The sequence below is a fragment of the Rhinichthys klamathensis genome, unplaced genomic scaffold (genome assembly GCF_029890125.1).
Source record: "Rhinichthys klamathensis goyatoka isolate OS25496 unplaced genomic scaffold, OSU_Roscu_1.1 h1tg000176l_1, whole genome shotgun sequence".
Classification (NCBI taxonomy): domain Eukaryota; kingdom Metazoa; phylum Chordata; class Actinopteri; order Cypriniformes; family Leuciscidae; genus Rhinichthys; species Rhinichthys klamathensis.
In genome coordinates, this window is record NW_026606705.1 from 8776986 (window position 1) to 8798631 (window position 21646).

General features: G+C 37.8%; 2 protein-coding genes across 2 annotated transcripts; one reads left to right on the forward strand and one right to left on the reverse strand.

Annotated features, from left to right (window-relative positions):
• Positions 1-285: 285 nt before the first annotated feature.
• alg12 (ALG12 alpha-1,6-mannosyltransferase) lies at positions 286-9569 on the forward strand. The gene is made up of 9 exons (XM_056260380.1): positions 286-444; positions 892-1024; positions 1104-1277; positions 3592-3786; positions 3938-4043; positions 7234-7455; positions 8832-9001; positions 9086-9161; positions 9246-9569. The coding sequence occupies exons 1-9, from the start codon at positions 286-288 to the stop codon at positions 9481-9483; spliced, it is 1473 nt and encodes a 490-aa protein (XP_056116355.1). The 3' UTR covers positions 9484-9569.
• A 608-nt stretch (positions 9570-10177) lies between these two features.
• zbed4 (zinc finger, BED-type containing 4) lies at positions 10178-21505 on the reverse strand. Its single transcript, XM_056260371.1, has 2 exons — positions 21348-21505; positions 10178-14995 (listed from the first exon to the last, which is right to left on the reverse strand). The coding sequence occupies exon 2, from the start codon at positions 14798-14800 to the stop codon at positions 11036-11038; it is 3765 nt and encodes a 1254-aa protein (XP_056116346.1). The 5' UTR covers positions 14801-14995; positions 21348-21505; the 3' UTR covers positions 10178-11035.
• Between the last annotated feature and the right edge of the window lie 141 nt (positions 21506-21646).

Below are 21646 nucleotides of genomic sequence, written 5' to 3' on the forward strand. Positions count from 1 at the left end.
TCGAGGGAACCACAGGCAAATTAGTCTTTCGGGATTTTCACTCTATTTACATCTGACTAATGAAATTGTCTAACCTTAAAATGCACTGAATTGAATACAAAAACAAAGAGTTAAATATATATTTAGATCCAACATACCGGATCAATCACAGAAAACTTTCGGTCTGCTAAGCCCCGCCCATTTCAGAACTTTATTGTCAAAATTCTATTCTACCCACTCATTTCTAAGCTCAGAGGTTTGCGCACGCGCCGAAAGACGTGTATACACCGGTATACACGCGCTATGATGGCGCGGAAGGAAGCTGTGAATGAGCATCGTCTTCTAATTTTTATGATCGGTGTTGTATTTCTACATTTGTTTACCTGTCCCTACACTAAAGTTGAAGAAAGTTTTAATTTACAAGCAATTCACGATGTTCTGTATCACGGATTTGAATTTGAAAAGGTAAGCTCATATCAAAAGCGACGCTTTTTCCGGGTTGAATATTCATATAGCCTACCATAATGTGTACGTTATTTGAAAAGAAAATATCATGGTATTACAGTGGAACATGTCCAGAGACTAGTTTGTATACATGTCCAAAGAACTATTGCAGTGTAAGTTAGTACATTGACAATTCTGTGTTGTTTAACATTAGACCCACATAACTAAAGTTATGTCCAAAATGACACAACTTTCTACTTTCCTCATGTGGGTCTAATAAGTATATTTGGACATGTATATAATACAAACAATACTACAACATTCCACACTTTTTTCCCCCGGTGTGATGTTACATGCACTACTCACTCTATTTATACTACAAAATGGTGTAGAATAGTGCATAAGTACGTTAATTGGGATGTGCATCAAGTCTCTATTAATTCTTTGTTATTATTACGGTTTCTCCAGTATGATCATCATGAGTTTCCTGGTGTGGTTCCACGGACGTTTCTTGGACCCCTGTTCATATCAGCACTCAGTGCACCAATGAAGTATGTGCTTGCCCTCCTGCAAGCACCAAAGTTTTACACTCAAATCCTAGGTATATCTGATATCACAATTTGTAGCTTAACATTGTTTTTGTTTCAGTTTCATCAACTTTGTTGTTCTCTGTTCCGCAGTGAGAGGAGTTCTTGGACTATGTGTGATTCTGTCACTATGGCAGATGCAGAGAGAGGTCCGGAGGCAGTTTGGGTCAATGGTGGCCAGTCTGTTCTGCTTCATCTGCGCTACTCAGTTCCATCTGATGTTTTACAGTTCCAGAACCCTCCCAAATGTGATCGTTTTGCCTTTAGGTACAGTCCCGTATACAACACAGCCAGTAAATAGGGCCCTTAGGTAGAGTTTGGCCAATATCATTGAGCAATATTTAGAGTTTTCTAGGAGCCATTTCATTCTTTTGTTTAAAAAACAAAGCTAAAGCAACATGACTTAATATAACACATTTGTGTTTACTACTAATTGCGTGAATTGTCATTGTCCTTCGTTAGGCTTTGAGTACAATATTTATATTATGATTAAGAGACAGTTAATTGTTTGTTAAAGGGATAGTTCACCCAAAAATGAAAATGAGCCCATGATTTACTCACCCTCAAGTCATTCTTGGTGTATATGACATTCTTCTTTCAGACGAATACAATCAGAGTTATATTAAAAAATGTCCTGGCTCTTCCAAGCTTTATAATGGCAGTGAATGGCTGTTTCTTTTTTGAAGTCCATAAAAGTGCATCTATCCATCCTAAAAGTGCATCTATCCATCCTAAAAGTGCATCTATCCATCCTAAAAGTGCATCTATCCATCATAAAAGTGCTCCATACGGCTCTGGGCGGGTTAATAAAGGCCTTCTGAAGTGAAGCGATGAGTTTGTGTAAGACAAATATCTATATTTAAAACTTTATAAAGTAAAATAACTAGCTTCCTGCCAAACAAACATATGGATTCACTTACGTCTAAGCGCAACTTATGCGAGTAATGCAACTTACTGCTGATACTTACGCCACGCCATGACGCACTACGCTACTTCTGACGTCATAAGTTGTGCTTTAGGTGTAAGTAGACTATGGCCCTGCCCCTGTCCCATTTCTCCTCCCTTAAAACTTCCACTTGGTTTTGAGTGCCCTCGACAGTAAAGTCCCCTCGACGAGGGAAGTGGGGGTGAAGATCTTTCCCTATGAAATGGGACACCACTATGTGCAAATTAGCGTAGCGAACGTGCTCACCTACGTCTTATGACGCGCAGCGTCGACGTGTCTACCGGTAGTAGCCTACTACTATTTTCATTCTGGAAAATGCCGGTTATGATCAGGATATAAGTACCCATAATAATAATGCTAGAAATCTAATAAAGTAATCAAATCTAAAATAACACAGCATAGTTTATTATAGATATATTAATGATTATTAAAGCTAAAGTTATTCATTCAATAGCTGCGAGTAATTTTCTCTTTGACTTTTAGTTGTTTTATTCACATGATGCAATCATCAGCAGGTTTATTAGACGCTGCTACTTCAAGACCGAATGCAGATCTAATAATACACATATTTTCTCCCAACTATTAACTCTCATTTGATGGGCTCGAAGCACTCGGCAGATATCATGAACATCGTCAGATAGCTTCGTGAAATATTTTCTAACATTAGTGTTCAAAACTCAACAGTACATTGGATGTGCATCAAACTAACATATTTAGAAATTTTAACATGCTTATTTGCGACAATATAAGTACAATTCAATTCTTCCTTTCCAGCGGTGTCCGCCATATTGATTGAAAAATTTGTCCGGCTTGCTGAGTTCGTAAAGTATCCTGGGTAATTTCATCTCCCACTTCGTTTTAAGCCTGCATCGGACCTCACTATGTTTTGAGGGTTGGTTTTAAGGGAAGAATAGCACTCCCCCTTGCTCCCTAAAGTTTTGGGACACCCTACACATGAACACGTAAAAACGAGGGTTAGGGCAAAAATCTAGGGGAAGGGGAGGTATTGGGACAGGCCCTATAAATATGTCCGGAAGCTAGAATTTTACTTTGTAACATGGTAAATATTAATATTTTACTCACACAAACACGTTGCTTTACTTCAGAAGGCCTTTATTAACCCACAGAAGCCGTGTGGAGCACTTTCATGATGGATAGATGCACTTTTATGATGGATAGATGCACTTTTATGATGGATAGATGCACTTTTATGATGGATAGATGCATTTTTATGGACTTAAAAAAAGAAACTGCCATTATAAACCTTGGAAGAGCCAGTACATTTTTTTATATAGGAGTCATTTACACCTAGGATGACTTTTGGGTGAGTAAATCATGGGCTAATTTTCATTTTTTGGGTGAACTTTCCGTTTAAGGTAATCGACTGAGCTTATCAATTAATGTGTTGCGATAATGAGCACTGCTTATATAGTCATCTAAATCGGAATGTTTATATTCTTCACTCTAGAAATGTGGTTGTCAATCCCAAACCTTTGCAGTATGTGGCTAAAACAACACAACATAAGAATCATATTCATAAAAATGGCTTTGTAACATCCTTTTCTATTAATATGTGTGCATTATTCTGCACTTTAAGCATACCAAAGTTTCTTCAAATTGTGTTTAATTGAATAGTTCTGCTGGCGTTCACATCTTGGCTGGCCCAGAGACACGGTTCCTTCATTTGGCTCTCTGCTGTGGCCATCATCGTGTTCCGCTCTGAATTGTGTCTACTCTTTGGCCCGATGTTGTTGATGTCACTTCTGAGCAGGAAACTCCATTTCCTGCAGCTGCTTTACCATGCCATACCTGCTGGTGTTTTATCTTTGGGTCAGTGATGCATAAATCCTGTTCATTCTATCAATATTTTGTCTACTTTTTAGTAGCCTAATACACTAAATTTAGATTTTTCTGTGTTCAGGATGTTGTATTTCTCAGCAAATGTGGACACAGATTAAAGTGTGTTTGCTTTCTTTTGTAGGTCTCACTGTCATGGTTGACACAGTTTTCTGGAATAAGCTGCTCTGGCCTGAGGGTCAGGTACTGTGGTACAACACAGTTATGAATAAAAGCTCCAACTGGGGAATATCCTTTTGCAAACTGCAGCATGGAGTAACGTGAGATTGTCACCATTTACCCAGAATGTTCATTTTTGGGCCTTCCCTAGTGAAAAAGAAATATACTAAAATGCATTTGAAATACATTTATTTAATGCTAAGTATACTATAAATACATTTACATATTCATGTACTTAATATAAATACCTTGCAATTGTACTTTTGGTATACTAAATTGGTATACTTAAAGTCTGCTAAATTAGAACAACTAATTTTGTACTTAATGCACTTTAGTTAACCAGAAATAGCACTGAGGTCCAACTAAAGATATACTTAAGTATATTTGTTTGTGCTAAAGTGGAACTATTGCAAGTATACTTTAGGTCAGGGGTTCTCAAAGTTTTGATAGGTGAGGGCCAATTTAGGAACCCAACATTGAACTGAGGGCCGCCAAAGTGGCGGGGGAGAAAACGAAGAAAAAAAAAACTGAAAAGAAAATCCCATTTGAAATTATTTTAATGACCAGGTTGCATCTCTACAGTTTACATTAGTTGCAATAAACACATTTTAATTCATAACTGAGGCTAAACCTGGCAAAACTTGTGAACATTTTGGGGGGGAGAGAAAGAAACTTTTAAAATAGAAGCTTACCAAACAAGTCATCATCATCATTCATATCTATCATTGCTTGTCAGTTGCGTTTCCATTATTGCAGATTTGCATATTATTATCTATCTTTTTTAACCCGTAACTGAAAAACGAAAAATGAACGGTTGTTGTCTTTTTAAAACGCAAAGTTGAACAAAATTTTAATTTGAACTGGCTTCACCAACTGCTGCGCAAAAAAAGTAAATATCGACAGACTTTTTCAGATTTTTGTTTAAATGACTTTTTGCCCCTTTATTAAACATTTTAAATATTCACAAATTAATATGGAAAACATGTCGATTTTACTGGTTTTCTAAGGCCAAATTAGAACCAGGAATTTATATTTTTCCCGCAGTGATGAATGAGAAGAGCCATATAGCCTGTACGTGTCTGATCTAGCCTGATTTATAGGTGAGTTATAGGCTAATGATAATAAATGCGTCTGAAAAAACAGCGAGGCATTTTAATTGTTTATTAATAAACTATTGTTTTCTAAGTGTCGGCTAAAAACATATCTCCATCTCCGCATGTTTAAAACAATAATATCTTAGTAAAAACCTAAAGTAATATTGCCAAACTATATATCATTTGAAAGCTTAAAATCTCTAGTTTTCATATTTGGTGGCTGTTATCTAAAATATATTACAGAGGAGCAGAAATGTATCAATTTGCAACAAGAATATTTCATATTCATTAGGAGTATTTAGGCCTTTATTTTGAAATAACAATAAACATGAAAAATCATGAAAGATTGGTAGAAACTTCAGTTTGTTTTCATGCCATGAGTTCAAAAGATAACACCAATTCCATTTTATGAGAAAAAAAGGTCTGAAAATGTTTTAAATATAAAGAAAAATGTATGGATTCTCGATTTGTAATGCGGCTGCGAGCTATAACGCTATAACGTAGTCTTTATGCATTTATTAGAGGTTTAATTCAAATCAAATACTGCCAAACCACCCCTACTACTTCTGAATAGGATGTCTACTTCATAAATTGTATGAAAATTATGGAAATACATGGTTCAGATCACTCAAAACATATGAAAATGGAGGCGCCCTTATATGGGCAGTAATGGATTCTGGTGTTCACCTAGTGAAAAAGTTGGGTACTGCGCCCGAATAAAATCTTACTGAAAGCTCATTTTTTTAGATATCAACCTAAAATTTGGAATACAACTTGTTCAGATATTTGACTTTATTTTTCTTGCAGTTTTAGAGTAAAATATATTTTGTAATATATATATTTTATATAAAATATTAATCATTATATTTTTACATTACACAATTTCATAAACTCAAACTTATATAACTTTTTTTCTGTTTCATTTTTTACAATTTCTGGACTTCTACAATAATCTGGAAAATGTCTTCTTTAAAACAAGACCAGCCATAGGTCTATATTCCAAAGCATTCCTGAATTACAACCATTTAAGTTTGGATAGTGATTTTTATGTCTATGCAAAAAAAAGGGGGGTGACAGTTAACAGGTTAAGCAGATGCGCTTTTAGAGAGAAAGCCACCTTTCATACGGATTACATAATCAGGTATTTGCTTTCGATTCGAGTTTGTTTGTTTAAAAGTGCACATTTTAAGCTTTAGCCTACATAGGCTATATTTTGTTTCAGTTCTCGCGCTCCAGTTCACGGAGATCATGAAAGCGCGTAGTAGCCTACTGATTGTTTTATTTTATTTTACAAAAGCACGTTTTCTTGTTATGAGTTTACACAAATAAAAGTAGTTGCGAATAATGCATTATTATTTTCTGTATGACCAGAAATGATAGACTAGTTTAAGTTGTTTCCACTGTTAATAGGAAAATGCAAGTGTTCGCGCCCGCGAACATTTTGAAAGGTAATGGAAACGCGGCTATTAATAAGCTTGACATTGTTAAGATTATTATTAAGTCACATTGAATATTGATTACTTGGTCAACATACCCTTTTAAATTGCAATGGGATTTGTGGTGCTGGTTTCGGTTGGCCACGATTCCTATTCCTGTGTAGACAACCACTGTTCCTGGTGGCCTTGGGAGTGAGGTCAAGTGCGATCGGTCGGTCGGACCATGTAATTACCGCTTATGCCTATGGATGCCGCTAAACACCACTAAACGGAGATATTCATTTTTTCAAAGCAATAGTTTGAACAGTTTTACAGATGTTATCGCGGGCCGCCAGAAATGTTTCGGCGGGCCGCCATTGGCCCGCGGGCCGCACTTTGAGAACCTATGCTTTAGGTACACGTTAAATATCTTGCATTTAAAGACTGATATTATACAAGAGATCATACTATCCTTACTAATAGTGACATTAAACACATTTTAGGCTTAATATTAATAAATGTGCATTGTGCAATAAATAAGTACTCCAAATAAAGTTTAATTACAAAATTTATATCAGTAAGTCTCAAGCGATATGTCAGTAAATATGTTAATAGATTTGTAGTATACTTAGTATGAAACAAATGCTTTTTGGTATAGGTCTTTTTCACTAGGGTAATATTTCACAAAAAAAATGTTTCTTGTCTCCTGTTAAAATGTTTTATCTTTCCTTGACTTCTTCTGTGCCTCAAACCTTCCCTTTTCTGTGGTACTTTTACTCTGCTCTCCCTCGAGCTCTCGGTAGCACAATACTTTTTATCCCACTCGGCCTATTGGACAGACGGACAAGAAAACTGCTCGTCGTAACCGTAGGCTTCATTCTGCTGTACTCTCTTCTGCCCCACAAGGAGCTCCGCTTTATCATCTACACCTTCCCCGTGTTCAACATGATTGCTGCCTGCGGTTGTTCCTTCATGTAAGCTGAACATGTTTTGATAGTAGTTGCTAAAGGGGTCATGCACTGGAGAATCAATTTTCTTGATAATTACACGTTTAAGTGGTTACTCTACAATAAAACATACTGCAATTTTCAAAACTCGAAACTAACTCCAGTTTAAAATTTGAATTGTTCCACTTTGAGTTTCGCTCGCATTTAGAATCAATGTAGTGTCATCATGAAGATCCGGTGACAGTGCTATTTTAATTTAGAATCTGATTTCAAAAGGATCATTGTAGATGGAGCAGATCCAATCATGCTGTCATTAAAAACTTGGAGATTCCTTTTCTGATCATGCACAGAAATAGTGAGATCCGTAAAAAAAAACCTGTTGCATTACTGCTAATTAAACGAATAATTCGACCAAAAACAAACAAACAAAAAAAACATCAAAAGCCTATGCACCTCATAAAGATGATAATAAAAAAGACGTTTTGTTCGTTTGGTAACACTTTACATTACAATAAGGCTTCTTTTATTAACATTAGTTAACTGCATTAGTTACAATATCTACGAATGAACAATACTTCTACAGCATTTGTTAATCTTAGCCAATGTTAATATCAACATTTACTAATACATTATTCAAATCAAAAGTTGTATTTGTTAACATTAGTTAATGCACTGAACAAACAATGAACAGTTAGATTTTTGTTAAGAACGATGAATAAATACTGCAACAAATGTATTGCTCACTGTTAGTTAATTTTAGTTAATACATTAATGTTAACCATTGAGACCTTATTGTAAAGTGTTACTGTTAGTTTTTTTTTTCTTCTGCCAAGAAAGCATTTGAAATGATCCATCAGTTTTTCTTACATTCATCAGTGTTATAATGTTTTTACTTTTACTTGATATTCTTTTTAGATTAGGCTGTTTTGCTCTTATTGGTCCTGCGCTGCTTATTCAGCTTATTTTCAATAAATATGCCTTTATTGGCAAATGTTGATATAGTGACGTTTCATGCATTACAGGATATTCTAAGGTACAATGAATATGTATATAATGCCAAGACAGCATTTTGCTCATATACTGTTCATATCACCACCCTCTGGCAATAGAAATTTATTAGGAAAAGTACAATTTGGCCTTGAAACCCAGTTTTACAGGAAGAGCAGAGCTCTGGTAGAGATAGAGGAGCAGAGCACCGAGAAGAGAGACCAGATCATTGGTTGCAATCTTATTTTTTTCCCTTTCCTTGACCATGTGATTAAAACCAAATCTGAGCCATTTACACTGCTGTTGCTGTACTTAATGTGTTATAATTAGCAGACCCTCTTCTTTTGGAATGGAAGAGCAAATGTCTTCACAGTATTTAATTTAAACAAATGTTTATACTTTCTCTTTTGTTACAGTTTAAAGAACTACCACAAGTCATGGATGTATAAAATTGGCTCCATAGTTGTGGTAGGACATTTGATGTTAAATGGAGTATACACGAGTGTTTCTCTGTATGTTTCCCATCACAACTACCCAGGAGGGAAAGCAATGCAGGAGCTACATAGATTAATGCCAGCAACAGCAAGTAAGTTGATTTTGATTTCTCATTTAATATTGAATTATTATTGCAATCCAAGCAATCTCATTAAGTTGCATATTTGCCACACAGATGTGTCATTACACATCGATGTACTTGCTGCACAAACGGGAGTCTCACGGTTTCTGGAGCTAAATAGTAACTGGAGGTGTGTGACCATCAAACTATCAAAGATAATTTGATAATTATGTGCAATGAGTGATTTGTCAATGTTTTTCCTTTAATTTCCTAGATATGACAAAAATGAGGATTTGATCCTTGAAGATCCAGTTATGAAAACGTATACACACCTGTTAATGGAAGCGAATGCAACCAAGATATTGCTGCTTAAAGACTCTCACAACCCTTTGGTCTTCATCCCAGGATACCAAAGCCTTGCATTTGAGATGTCCCACTTTCCACCTCTCAAAATCAAGCTAAACGACAGACTTGTGCTTCTAAAAAGACATTTAAATAACAAACCTAGATAATGAAAGCTTGGGAGTGAAATTGACAAATAAACTGAATAAAATGTTTCCAAAAGACCAATAAATGTTTACAAAAGTGGTTATCTGAATTCTGTTGCTAGTCTGTTTTACTGAGAGGGGAACATTCCCTGAGTTTATTGTAAGTGCAGTTTAACACTCTTCACTGTGGCTTAATTTCATACACACATTTTTAACTACCCTAAAAAAAAAGGTTTTCTGATATTTATTGAGGCTGCTCAAGCAGGTTTTTGCAATGGCAGTTGTCTGCTCAAAATGTTTTTTTTTTTTTTAAACATGCAATTACTATGCCTCCCAGTGGTTTCTCTCAAAATCTTTTGCATGAATGATAATGTAAATCTGGATTCATAAATACACTTATAGGAATAGTTCCCCATTTACTAGCCCTAGTGTCATTCCAAACATGCATTAATTTCTTCAGCGGAACACAAAAGACATGTTAGTAACAAAACCATTTTGGAGACCATTTACGTCCATTGAATGGACAAAACAAAATATATATTTTTAATGTCCTCTTCAACAAAGGCCAAAAATATACCCCTATTACATTGCCACTTTTTTTTCCAGTTAGGATAAGAATTAGAATAGATTTAGCAAGATCATCCAGATTTGGAAAATATATGCATCCAGTGACAAATACAAGAAAAAATAAACATGACCTGAAACAATAAATTTAAAAGCAACATGGTTTCAAAGTGTAAAGTTTTATTTACAAATTACCACAAAAGAAAAAAAAACTAAATTATTCCAGTTTGAATTTTTCCTCTATCAAATTATATTTTGGAAATTATTTATAAAATGTACAGTACACTTCCTTGATGTCCCATAATTTAACCCTTTAGATTTATATAAAAAAAGATTTGTGCTTGAGACACATTTTCAAATAGATTTCAACCTGAAAGTACAGCATTATGTACATTTTTTTAACAAATACAAACAAAACGATCATCAGCAAAAAAAAAAATATAATAAAAAAAACAAAACTAATTCTAACAGTACCATGAGCCACAAAAATCACAATAAAAGAATTAAATAAAATACATTTAAAACATCTCTCAGTCACAGCATTTATTTTGGGCCATGTATTTATATAAAAACAGTATTCAGCATGTAGTTTCAATTTTATAAAATCATTAAAATCAGAAGACTACGACTTGCTTTTGCACATCAATTAATATTTACAGCATGTTGACCTGAAGTAGTTTGTATAAGGCACAAGGAGAGAGAAGACAAAGATACATTTTATAAAATAAAAAGAATCAGTACAGCAACAAACAATAACTACCCCTATAACTATTTAACCCTCCCTCCCTGAAAACACTTTTCACCAGGAATAAGACTCCAGTTATCAAGTGTACTCAACAGTAGTACTCAAAGCAGTCTTTTATTCAGTTAAATATTCAGATGCTCTTGTGTATTGAAAATGAACCGCAGTAAAATGAATTGTGGTTAATTAGGCCTTCTCAGAAAAGTTACTCGAGTGGTCATCAGAGTTCAGAGTCTAAGAAACATCCTTGCAAATATAAATACATGATCATCAGTACTGAAAATATATCAAAGGAAGGTTGACCTTTAAAAATAGAAGTCCTTCAAGATTTTCTAGCAATGGTCTGGACTGATTCAGAGCACAGTTGACACTTGATGTGCTAAAAAGTGTGTCTGCTGGTACAATGCTGGGTGGACAACCCACATAGCGTACAGCTACTTTGGCAAGGTCAGGCCACAGTAACTTCTTCAGGTTCCAATAATCCAAAGGATCACAACTCTGGTCAAGAATGTCTTCCTCCAAATACTCCAGCACAGCAAGCTCCAATGATTTTGGTCTCTCCTCTTGCTTGATTTTTTGTCTAATGTCATCCATAAGAGCCCAGAGGTTCTCTTTGTTTGAGGCCAAGCTGTTTGATGAAGCTGGTATTTCACTACATCCATTTGACAGTGGTGGCTTAGTCTCCACAGAATTAGATGCAGACACCTCAAGCTCTTGTATGAGGTCATGCTTACACTGCTCTGCTTCTTCCTCAGTAAAGAGGGAGGTCTTATACCTCGGGTCCAACATGGTTGCCCATATGTACCTGGGGTCATGAAGTGTAGGGGACATTCTAGTCACCATTGCCTCCTTTAAAGACTTCAGCATATTATCAATACCCATTGTCTCATCAAAAAGCATATCTATCTTTCGGTTGAGTATGTGAATGAGTGGAATGACCTGACCTAGTGTTGCAGTGCGATTGCTCATCTCCCTGCAGGCTACCTCAAAAGGCTTAAGAGCATTGCAGACCGATTGCATGACTTCCCACTGGTCACAGCTTATCAGTTCCCTGAAATTGCACTCTATTGACATCTCATCAATGGCTTTCTTTTGCTCTACTAATCGCTCAAGCATGAAGTATGATGTTTTCCACTTAGAGGGAACATCCTGAACCAGCTGGTTTTCAGGTAACTGGTAAGCTTTTTGCAGCTCTGCCAACTTCTCCTTTGCTTTAGCAGAACGATGCACTCTTTCACAGATTTTTCGGGCAATACTAAGCAAGTTCTGAACCATCCTCTGACTTTTTATGGCTTCGTTAACAATGAGGTCTATGTTATGACCAAAACACTGCATGGTGGTGTGGTCACTGCTCTCTAGTATGCTTCCAATAGTTTGATTATCCGTTACAGTAAATCCAATTTTAAGGCCTGAGGAACCAATCCAGGTGTCCCAAAGGTATTCAAGCTGCTTCTGTATATTCAGCATATTGTAGTCACAGTCAATTGAGGAAACACCAAGGAGGGCCGAGCAGTGGAAATCTTGACCCTGAGGCAGAACTTGAGACTCAAATGTAACCCAGTGGGCTGTAAGAATTAAGTACTCTTGAGTTTGGCTGCTCACCCAAACACTTGTTGTGAAATGGATGATTCCACCTTCGGCCTCCTTTAGGTGGGTCAGAACTACTTCTTTCACGCGTTCATACATTTCTGGGATTGCAGTGCTGGTGAAGTAGGATGAGGAAGGTAAAGAATACTGTGGTTGGAGGTATTCCAGTAACCGGTTCAGGCCAAGATTTTCCACTACAGTTGATGGCTGAAGATCCAGTGCAAGCATTTCTGCAATGAGTTTGGTAATTTTTTTGGCAGCTGGGTGGCATTCACTGAACTTTTCTGCAGTCTCCCCATAAGTAGAAATGTCCATGAGCTCCTGCTTAACTTGAATTTCAGCAGATGACACATCACCTGAGATATTACTATTATTTTCAAGCACATGCCCATGAAATCTCTGCATGTGCCTAAATAAGCAACTAGTGCCTAAATTGGTTGTCTTTTTGCCCCTGCTAATTGTGCGGCTACAGTGCAAACAGACCACCTTTGTTGGGTCCGCAGTGGAAATAGAAAAGTGATTCCATAGCTTTGAAGTCTTTTTGCTGAAAACAGGCAGGGTGTGGGGTTTGTTCTCAACAACAGGGCTGTCCGTTGCATTCGTCGTCATGTCATCCTCTGCAGCAGGAGTTGAATGAGGTGACCGAGGCGAGGAAACTGTGTCACTTGTGCTTTTTTGGGTTTTGAGAACATCAGGATGCCGTCGCATCAAATGTCTCATTAAACAGCTTGTGCCAAAGTCCCCTCGTTTACCACGGCTTATCACACAGGGACAATATCGACACAAAGCTTTGAGTTGGTCAACAGGAGAGACAATGAAATGATGCCATACTTCTGATTTCACCCGTTTCATTATTTTCTTGTTTTGTTGAAAAACTGAGCTCTGATCTTGGGATATGCTGTGCCCCTCCGTGTGTTCCTCTGGAGAGGATGACAGAGGTATATTTTCCCCTTTCAGTCTAAAAGATGCATCAAGTGAGGACTCTTGTCCAGATTGATATGTAGAATCATTTGCCTCGTCTTCAAGACTCATGTGCTCACTGTCATCATTGGGCACTTCATCTGATATGGTATCAGGGCGATGTGAGATACAGAGGAATTCCTTTTTGACCTCTGTGGAGTCCTGTGTGCGTGACAGCAATGTTGGCGGAGTGGTGTAAGGCGGAGGAATGCTTGAGCCCTGTCCGTTTTCTTCAATAACTATGTCTCGATGGGCCCTCCACATGTGGCGAATAAGGCAGCTCGTCCCCAAGTCTTTCCCATTTTTGCCACGACTGAACTCATTCATGCAGTGAATACAAACTGCTTTTGAGCTGTCAGCAGGGGATAAATAAAAGTGTTTCCACACTGCTGAGCGCCGCCGAGAACTTGAGCTCTTAGGGGCTGATCCAGGGCATTCAGTCAACAAGTCTGTGGCATCGTCATTATGGTTGTTAAAGGAATGTGGGGAAGGAACGGCACTAGAGTCACTCTTGACACTCTTTTCTGCTTTTGGTTTGACCTTTTGTAAAGAGTCTTTGGACACTATGTCTGTGGCCTCAGTTAGACTGGAGGACAGTGGAGTATGGTTATCTGTAGGTTGTTTGATGCTTACAGACAGGTCTCCATTGTTTGGTGATATATTGGGAGGTATTAAAGATGAGGAATTGGACAAATTATTTAATGATTCGCCATCTTGCAGAAGAACAGTGGGATGAGCCCTTCGGACATGCCTCATTAAACAACTAGTACTGAGGTCTTTCTCATTTTTACCCCTGCTGAACTCTTTCATACAGTACATACAGATTGCTTTGGTACTATCACGCGGTGATATGAAAAAATGGTTCCAAGCAGGAGATTTTTTTCTAGGGTTAAGGGGACTTCTTATGGATGATAGAAGGCTTTGTGTGACAGCATCCATTGCAACGTCATAAAGAGTACTTGAGTACCCACTGAACAAGTTACCATAATCGTCGTCATAACTTCTAGTGGCAAAGGGGCCAAAGGCCCCATCAAATGATAACTTTTCATCATCCTGAGAGATTTCACCGGTTTCATTTGGTTCAGCTTTGATACATACACTTGTTTCAATTTCTGAATTATTTATTTCAATGTTCTGGCTCTCATTTGAAATAGCTGGAGATGTTTGAGAGTCATGCTTTTCACAAATTTCTGCTGCTGAATCCTCTGTTGAAAGGCCATCGACCTCAGAAGACCCATCTTCCTCTGTGCCCTCAAATGACAAAGACACCAAAGAAGAGTCTTTTGCCAGTGTCTCAGAGGGACAAGTATGGGGTTTTGCTTCCAATATCTCTTGAGGAGTAATTCTGTATGATTTGAACACATAACCATCTTTCCCTTCGATTTTTAAACAGGTTCCTTTGGCCTCTATTCTCTTGTTATCTTTGGAGCCATTATGCTCGTGGCTTGCATCCTCGGTCTTCTGTGAGAGGCTGTCCTCTCCGTCCATTATTGCAGAAAGAATTTCTGCAGTGAAAGAAAACCTCTCTATTCAAAGCAGCTTTTTAACTCTTCAAGTGTCATGGGTGTGGCTCTTCCTTCCATCCAGATGTTTACCTTAACATGTTATATCTGAGCCCAGATGCAACAGACATATTGATCTCCATTTAAGATAGTGTAAATCACTTGTGTTCATTTGTAGAATCTGCAAAATTAGATAAGACATAGAAAAACATTAGGATAACTAAAAATACAAAAAGTATAAAGTACTCAGAGCTTATCACAACTGCATGTAAAACATGCTATAGCTATACATTAACAAAAACATAAAAATAACTCCTAAGAGAAGTTATGAATAGTTCAAAAAGAACTATTGATGGCCAGCACTACTTATGCATAAATATTTGGGATATTTAGGATTAGTCACAATGATCATATTGCTTTGCACATCAATGGGATACGCTTGTGTCCCGATGTTATGTATTAAGACCGGGAATATAATATTCATGTATATTATCCAGCTCACACATGAATAAGCTGTATAATATTAATTCCTGTGAATATGATAATGATACTCTAAAATAAATGGTGAAGTTGTGTCCTGCCCAACATCGAAATGAACAGAGGCGGAACAAGTCAATGTTTTGCAGGTCACTAGTAGCTTAGTCTCGAGTTTTTGCATTCAAGTCACGGGTCAAGACAGACACATCCAAGTCAAGTTGCAAGTCCTTAACTTTAAGTTTCAAATCTTAAACAATTCATTAGTGAATTTGCCCAAATTAGTGTCAGTATTAACTACTTTAAAAAATTTATATTCATTTATACATTTTATTTCCCCCACCATTTCATGTTTCTTTTTTTCTCTGTTCGCTGCCACTTTAAGAGCTAGTGCACGGATCCATTACGGTTTTCATTATACTGTCACACTGTCAAATGCGTTTTATGCTTATTTAAGACATAACCGACTGTGTTTACAAGCATACTAACCAAGACCGGAATTTTGACACAATTTTGCGTGTTTTTCCCCGTGAAAGCGATATAATCAGTGAAAAATAACTTTTGTTACTCTGTTTGTGAGGCGGCTTTACTGCACGTGTGCACGCAGAGAAAAACATCTCTCAGAGAGCACGCGAGTACGGAATAGTTTAAAATCGCTTGAATGTTTAAACTGCTAAGACTTAAAAAGACGTGCTAATGATAAACTTTAGTTACAATGCAATGCTGGCCCGTTTGTGCAAGTGACAATACCGTCATGTTCCGACACCCGAAAACGCGAGCGTGTATTAGCCTGCACTGTAGCGCGCTTGACGCCTTATTTACAGTACGGATCCACTTTTGCGACACGACTGAATCTTGGTGTTGCGACGCCTCCCCTCATTTGTACATTGATGGGCGTTCCTCAAGTTTACCACTATGGGCGTGGTTTTTGTAGTAGGACGTCGAGAACAAATGGGACCCGCGAGAAACTTTCCCCAGTCTCCATGTCTCTACTTCTATTGGATAGTTGCGTCGCGTTCAACGGATTAATTTGCATTAAGATTGCCATTGGCCGCAAAGCATCCTTCCCGGATGGGAACAAAGTTGCTTGACGTCACCCATAGGAATAAAGTGGAGTGAGGTGCGACAAGTGTGCAGTGTAAATAATGGGTGACGCAGCGCTGCTCTAAACCCGCCCTTAACTCGCCTACATAGAATGACGTAAAAAACCCCACCAGCTGACTGAAAACTAGCTAGATTGCAAAATGAGCATGACAAAAGCAAACGTTTGGTCTTTACTCAAAGACCTCAGATTACAGCATCGATATTTGACCAATGCTTTACAATATTTTTTTTTTTACAGTAATTTATTAATTTGTGTCAGGAGTGCACATCAATCATGCTGATTTAAATTTGTATTTACCATTTCCCATAAAAAGAGGACACATACCTATTCAGGTACACCTGATTCCATTTATTTGCAATCACAGGAATGCGCAAAACAACTCCAACACAGAGTCCAAAGCCTTACACATTTAGAAAAGTATTGATAAAATATCATGTTTACATCACTTTTCTGAGCATTTCTAATAATTTTTCACGAAATTATGTGATGATTGCAATCTGAGGAGGTTTGAGCGATATCTCCCATCGTTATACAAGTTACCCGGAGTGTGTGACATAGGCCTATATACGGATGCAAAATTAAGGCACAGGGAGGGAAGAGAAAGATAAAATATGAAACCAAATAAATACACAATTATAATCATATTTGATTTGTCTACTATTATTATGGCAACGATTAGCATAAGTAGCCTTTAGCATCGCATATATAAGAGTATTTTTCCGCCTCATACAGTGATCAGAATCACCATCGGATCGCAAGGAAGTTATTTCAAACACTCGCTGGTGTCTGAAAGTGCATTTTGAGCTGTTTAAAATGTCTTAAATGTTGAAGTTAGCTGGTAGCATAATAACATGGGAAATGTGCAGCAGTGTCGACCGTCTCCTGACTCAGGTCAACTCCACCTTTTTTCATGACCACTCCTCAAGCCCGAGTTGGCCTGCTTTGGACCAAGGTATTCGGCGGACCATAAAACCCTGAACCATGTAACACCGGTCACACAGACTATCGCAACATGCTTCTTATATATTCTTTTAGCATATATTGATAACAAATTATACAAACTTCATTCAAATGCTGTTAAAGAGCAGCATGATATTCAGATTTTTAAATATATGTAAGTAAATGTATCATGTGTTTTAAATAAGTTTATAATTGTCTCCTCTCCACCAATAAGCTGATGTGTGGTGGGCGTTCTGGTGCAATATGGCTGCCGTCTAGAGATGTTCCGATACCCTTTTTCCCTTCCCGATACCGATTCCGATACCTGTGTGTGTATCTATACAGCTGCAATTCATACTAGCCCTGTATGAATTGAATTAATAGAATTATTTTATGGTGTGCTTCAGACTTATCCCTTAATAAAACATGAACAAATACATAGAGTGAACTAGAGTATTTTTATTATCTGACATACATTTCACAGCAATATATTATTTGTGTGTATATATAAGGGAAAAAGAACTTAAAATGCAGCCACACATCTAATACTTTAAATACACGGGATTTCAGTTTTGACAGCGGCTGGTCATCCAGAAAAATAAACTCGATAATTTTGTCGGTTATATTTATCGCTCGTTGGCTGTCTTTTGAAAACTTTTCTCTTCGTTTGAATGAAGCTTCCAGAGATTGTTGATTCTGGCGCGGCTCATCCTTGTCTGTCCTTGCCATCGTGTTCTGCGGGGGGGCGCGTCTTCAAATGCTTTATTAAGTGTTGAAGCTGCTAATCTTGTGCCACCCCTCGAAATTACAGTATGGCATATGAGACATGTCGCCGTTTTACTGGGTGGTTGGTCCAGTCAGAGAATGCCCAGTCTTAAATACTGCCAAACAGCGGACATACTGCTAGGGGTGTGCCGGTTTCAGGATTGGTGATGACGGTTATGACGTGAGTCAAATGTGACGGTTCGTAACATAACCGTCGTCGTCCGGGGGTGGGGGGTTATAGGACGTTCGGTTAAATAACTGTTCGTCTGTTAGGACAACTCGCTCTTAAAATAAACAGCAAGACAACTAGAAGTGAATGTGCTTTCCATTAAATGAATCACACACAGTAAACAAAACCTTAACAAATGAACTTTGCAATTTAGACGCGCAAACTGCGTGCCGGTGCGGTGAGACATACATGCTCGGGCAGATTCGGCTTGAAGTCGGTCATCCTCGGACGCGGCGCCGCGCGCGCTGTTACAAAAAAAGCCGTGCACACAGCCAAGCGAAATGAAGTGTTGCCGGTCTTGCGCACCCAGCGCGTCATTTTTTGCCGTGCGGACGCGTCGAGTATAAACAAGGCTTAACCGTGTCAGCGCGCGCTCTGATCGGTAAAGGGGGACAGACCTCTCCCGAATCATCTCCAGCACTCAGCCTCCGACGCACCACTAACTCCGCCTCCGTTTCCCTCGTAAGCTGATATTAGTATTTAAACATTCTCTATGATAAAAAATGTTTGTAAAAAATATTTTAATAGCACGGTTTTGGCGGTTATAGAGTTCTAATGACGGTGTTCAACTATAACCGTCGGTCTCACGGTTATATAATAACCGTCACACCCCTACATACTGCTAGCGCGCGCTTTCTTCTTCGCTGCTCTAAACAGTGGTTGCTTGTGGCAACAGCACAACTTCCTGTGTTGCCACAAGCAACCACTGTTTAGAGCAGCGAAGAAGAATTGATCTACGATTTGCAGCGTTAACCAAAGCTAGCGCGCATAACTAGTTATTGTTTAAGAAAAGGGTATCGGATCGGTACATGGGTAGAAGTACTCGCCGATACCGATGCCAGAAATTTTATTGTATATACTAGTATCGGAATCGGAAACAACTGGTATCGGAATCGGACATTGGTGGTGGTTGATGAGATTTCCCCCTTCCATATGTAAAGTGCTTTGAGTACCCAGAAAAGCGCTATATAAATGTAACGAATTATTAAGTTTTTTAATATTATGAATTATGTAACGAAGAATTTCTAACTTCGATACGATACCTTGAAAAGTATTGATATTCGATACCATTTTGATACCATGGGGGAAAACACTGCATATACTGTCATATAGATATTTTAAATTTTTTTTTTTTTTGTCCATCTATTGAAAGTCTAGGCAATCAAAACTTTCTTCTGAAGAGATCACTTAAATATGATACAAAGCTTTTTTCATATAGATATTTGCTAACTCGATCTATTCGTTTTTATAATGAAAAAAATCGTTTTACATTACTCACCACCAAGATGGGCATTGTGACATTATTTTTGAGTGTATTTGACCATTAATAACCCACGAAAATGAGGTAATTTTGGCTCCTGTATATCAGAGGCTGTATATAAAGCGTTATTATGTGTGTGCGCTTCGGATGCGAGCATGTATGCATGTCGGAGAGGAGAGCAAGAAAGTGCAGCTGGTATCGGTGTACCGATACTGCAGAAAGGAGTATTGGAATCGTTTCAGATATTTCAGTATCGACACACATAGACATTTTTGATAATACTAATTTATAATGGTCATAGTTGATCGCTAAGTTTAGGGGCTATATGTGCTACCAGAGCCTGTCAGATTTACAACACGTAATTTCTCCCAGAAGACGAAAGACATGAAAGTGCTGGATACTATTGGGAAATATCCTCAGTCTTAACCTCTCGTCTCGAAAGCCTCTCGTCCAGTCAGATTCGAGATCGGAACTAACAGTTACATATAAAATAGACCCAACGAGCAGGTTGTCAGGTTTATGTTGTTATGTGGACCCCTATTTTGACATTCTATTCTGTTTCCTTTATTTCCTGTTTTCCCACTCTGTTTAGTTTCAGTGGTTACTGATTATGTCCTTGTTTATTTCTATAGTTAAATATTACTTTTACATGCCTAGTTTACTTTCCTTTGTTTTACCCCTGTGTTTCAGTTATTCTTGGACAGTTCACATTTATGCATTGTGTGGTTTGTGCTATTATCCTGCGTTCATCCAGAGATTTTGAATTATTAATAAGCCTGTTTTGTTTTTGAATCTCCTCTGTGGTTGCTGACCACATCATACAAATTATAAATATATTTTTTTTTGGTGATAAATAATGTCTAGTTGTAGAGATAATCAAAATCACAGCAAGGAAAATTCCTTCACCATAGCTGCCCTAAATGAACCTGCTGCTATGGATGCCTAAAAAACATCAGTAATGATTTATGTTCTACACATAGGAGAAAGCTATACTGTGATATTCACACATACCTAATTTCTTGAATTGCAACAGTGTTTATTGTTTAAAGAGCTTGAAATTCTTGACTTTAAGAGGAACCCAATAGCTATATTTTCTCTGAATAAACTATTACTATTCGAATTAATGTAAGGGTTTCCTACATTTCCTGTCAGGTGTCACGATATACTAAGGTATAATTCAACGAATAACCAAAATTGTACATTTGGCCAACCATATACTGTAATAATAATGACAATTAAATTATATGTACATATAGTTTTAATAAAAAATATATACATGTTAAATTTATCTGAGGCGTTTCTATCGAGGAAGTTGCAGTGCGAGCTCGAGCTAACGTTACTCACACGCTCTCGCGACCTGACGAGATGTATGCGCTAGCCTTAGCAACACATGCTAGCGGCTAGTGCATTAGCTCGCAGACAAAACAACAGGAAAACACTTCTCTCCTGCCATAACGATATAACCGACACGATTTATTTCCTTGTATTTCCTAATGATTTATTTAGTAAAAAAGACTGTTTGGTGATTTACAAAGCTTACACTGAACCATTTAAAGACCTAGAATGAGGATATTTGACTTAGTGACAACTCAATGGTGTGGCTACGTTAGGCCACACAGGACATAACCTGATGAGGCAGAACCGGATCCTGGTCGCACAAAACAGAGAAGCTCGTCGAACTACCCGGATCACTGGATCTAAACCAGAATCATGGACGCGTCTGAGACGAAATAAAACACTCTCGATTGCGTATCGCTTACCTTTGTGTCCTGAGGTTTACTTAAGTGAGTTTCGGCTGTGAAATGGTTAAGTAAAGCGTATGGTTGATCCAGTGTTGTAATTGAGTTGGCTGCTTTGTCTCCTGTGCCGTAAACAGTGCGCAGTAGTAGCGCCACACGGCGTCAGACGGAAGAAACTGGGGATCTATGGCGTCATAGAGGCTTTCGATGTGGTGGGTGGGGTTTACAAAATAAATAAAACTACAGTCATTCTATTCCATAACTAATGAAAGGTCATCATATTTTTAATACAATTACGAAGCGCTTGCTTCGTTTTTGCA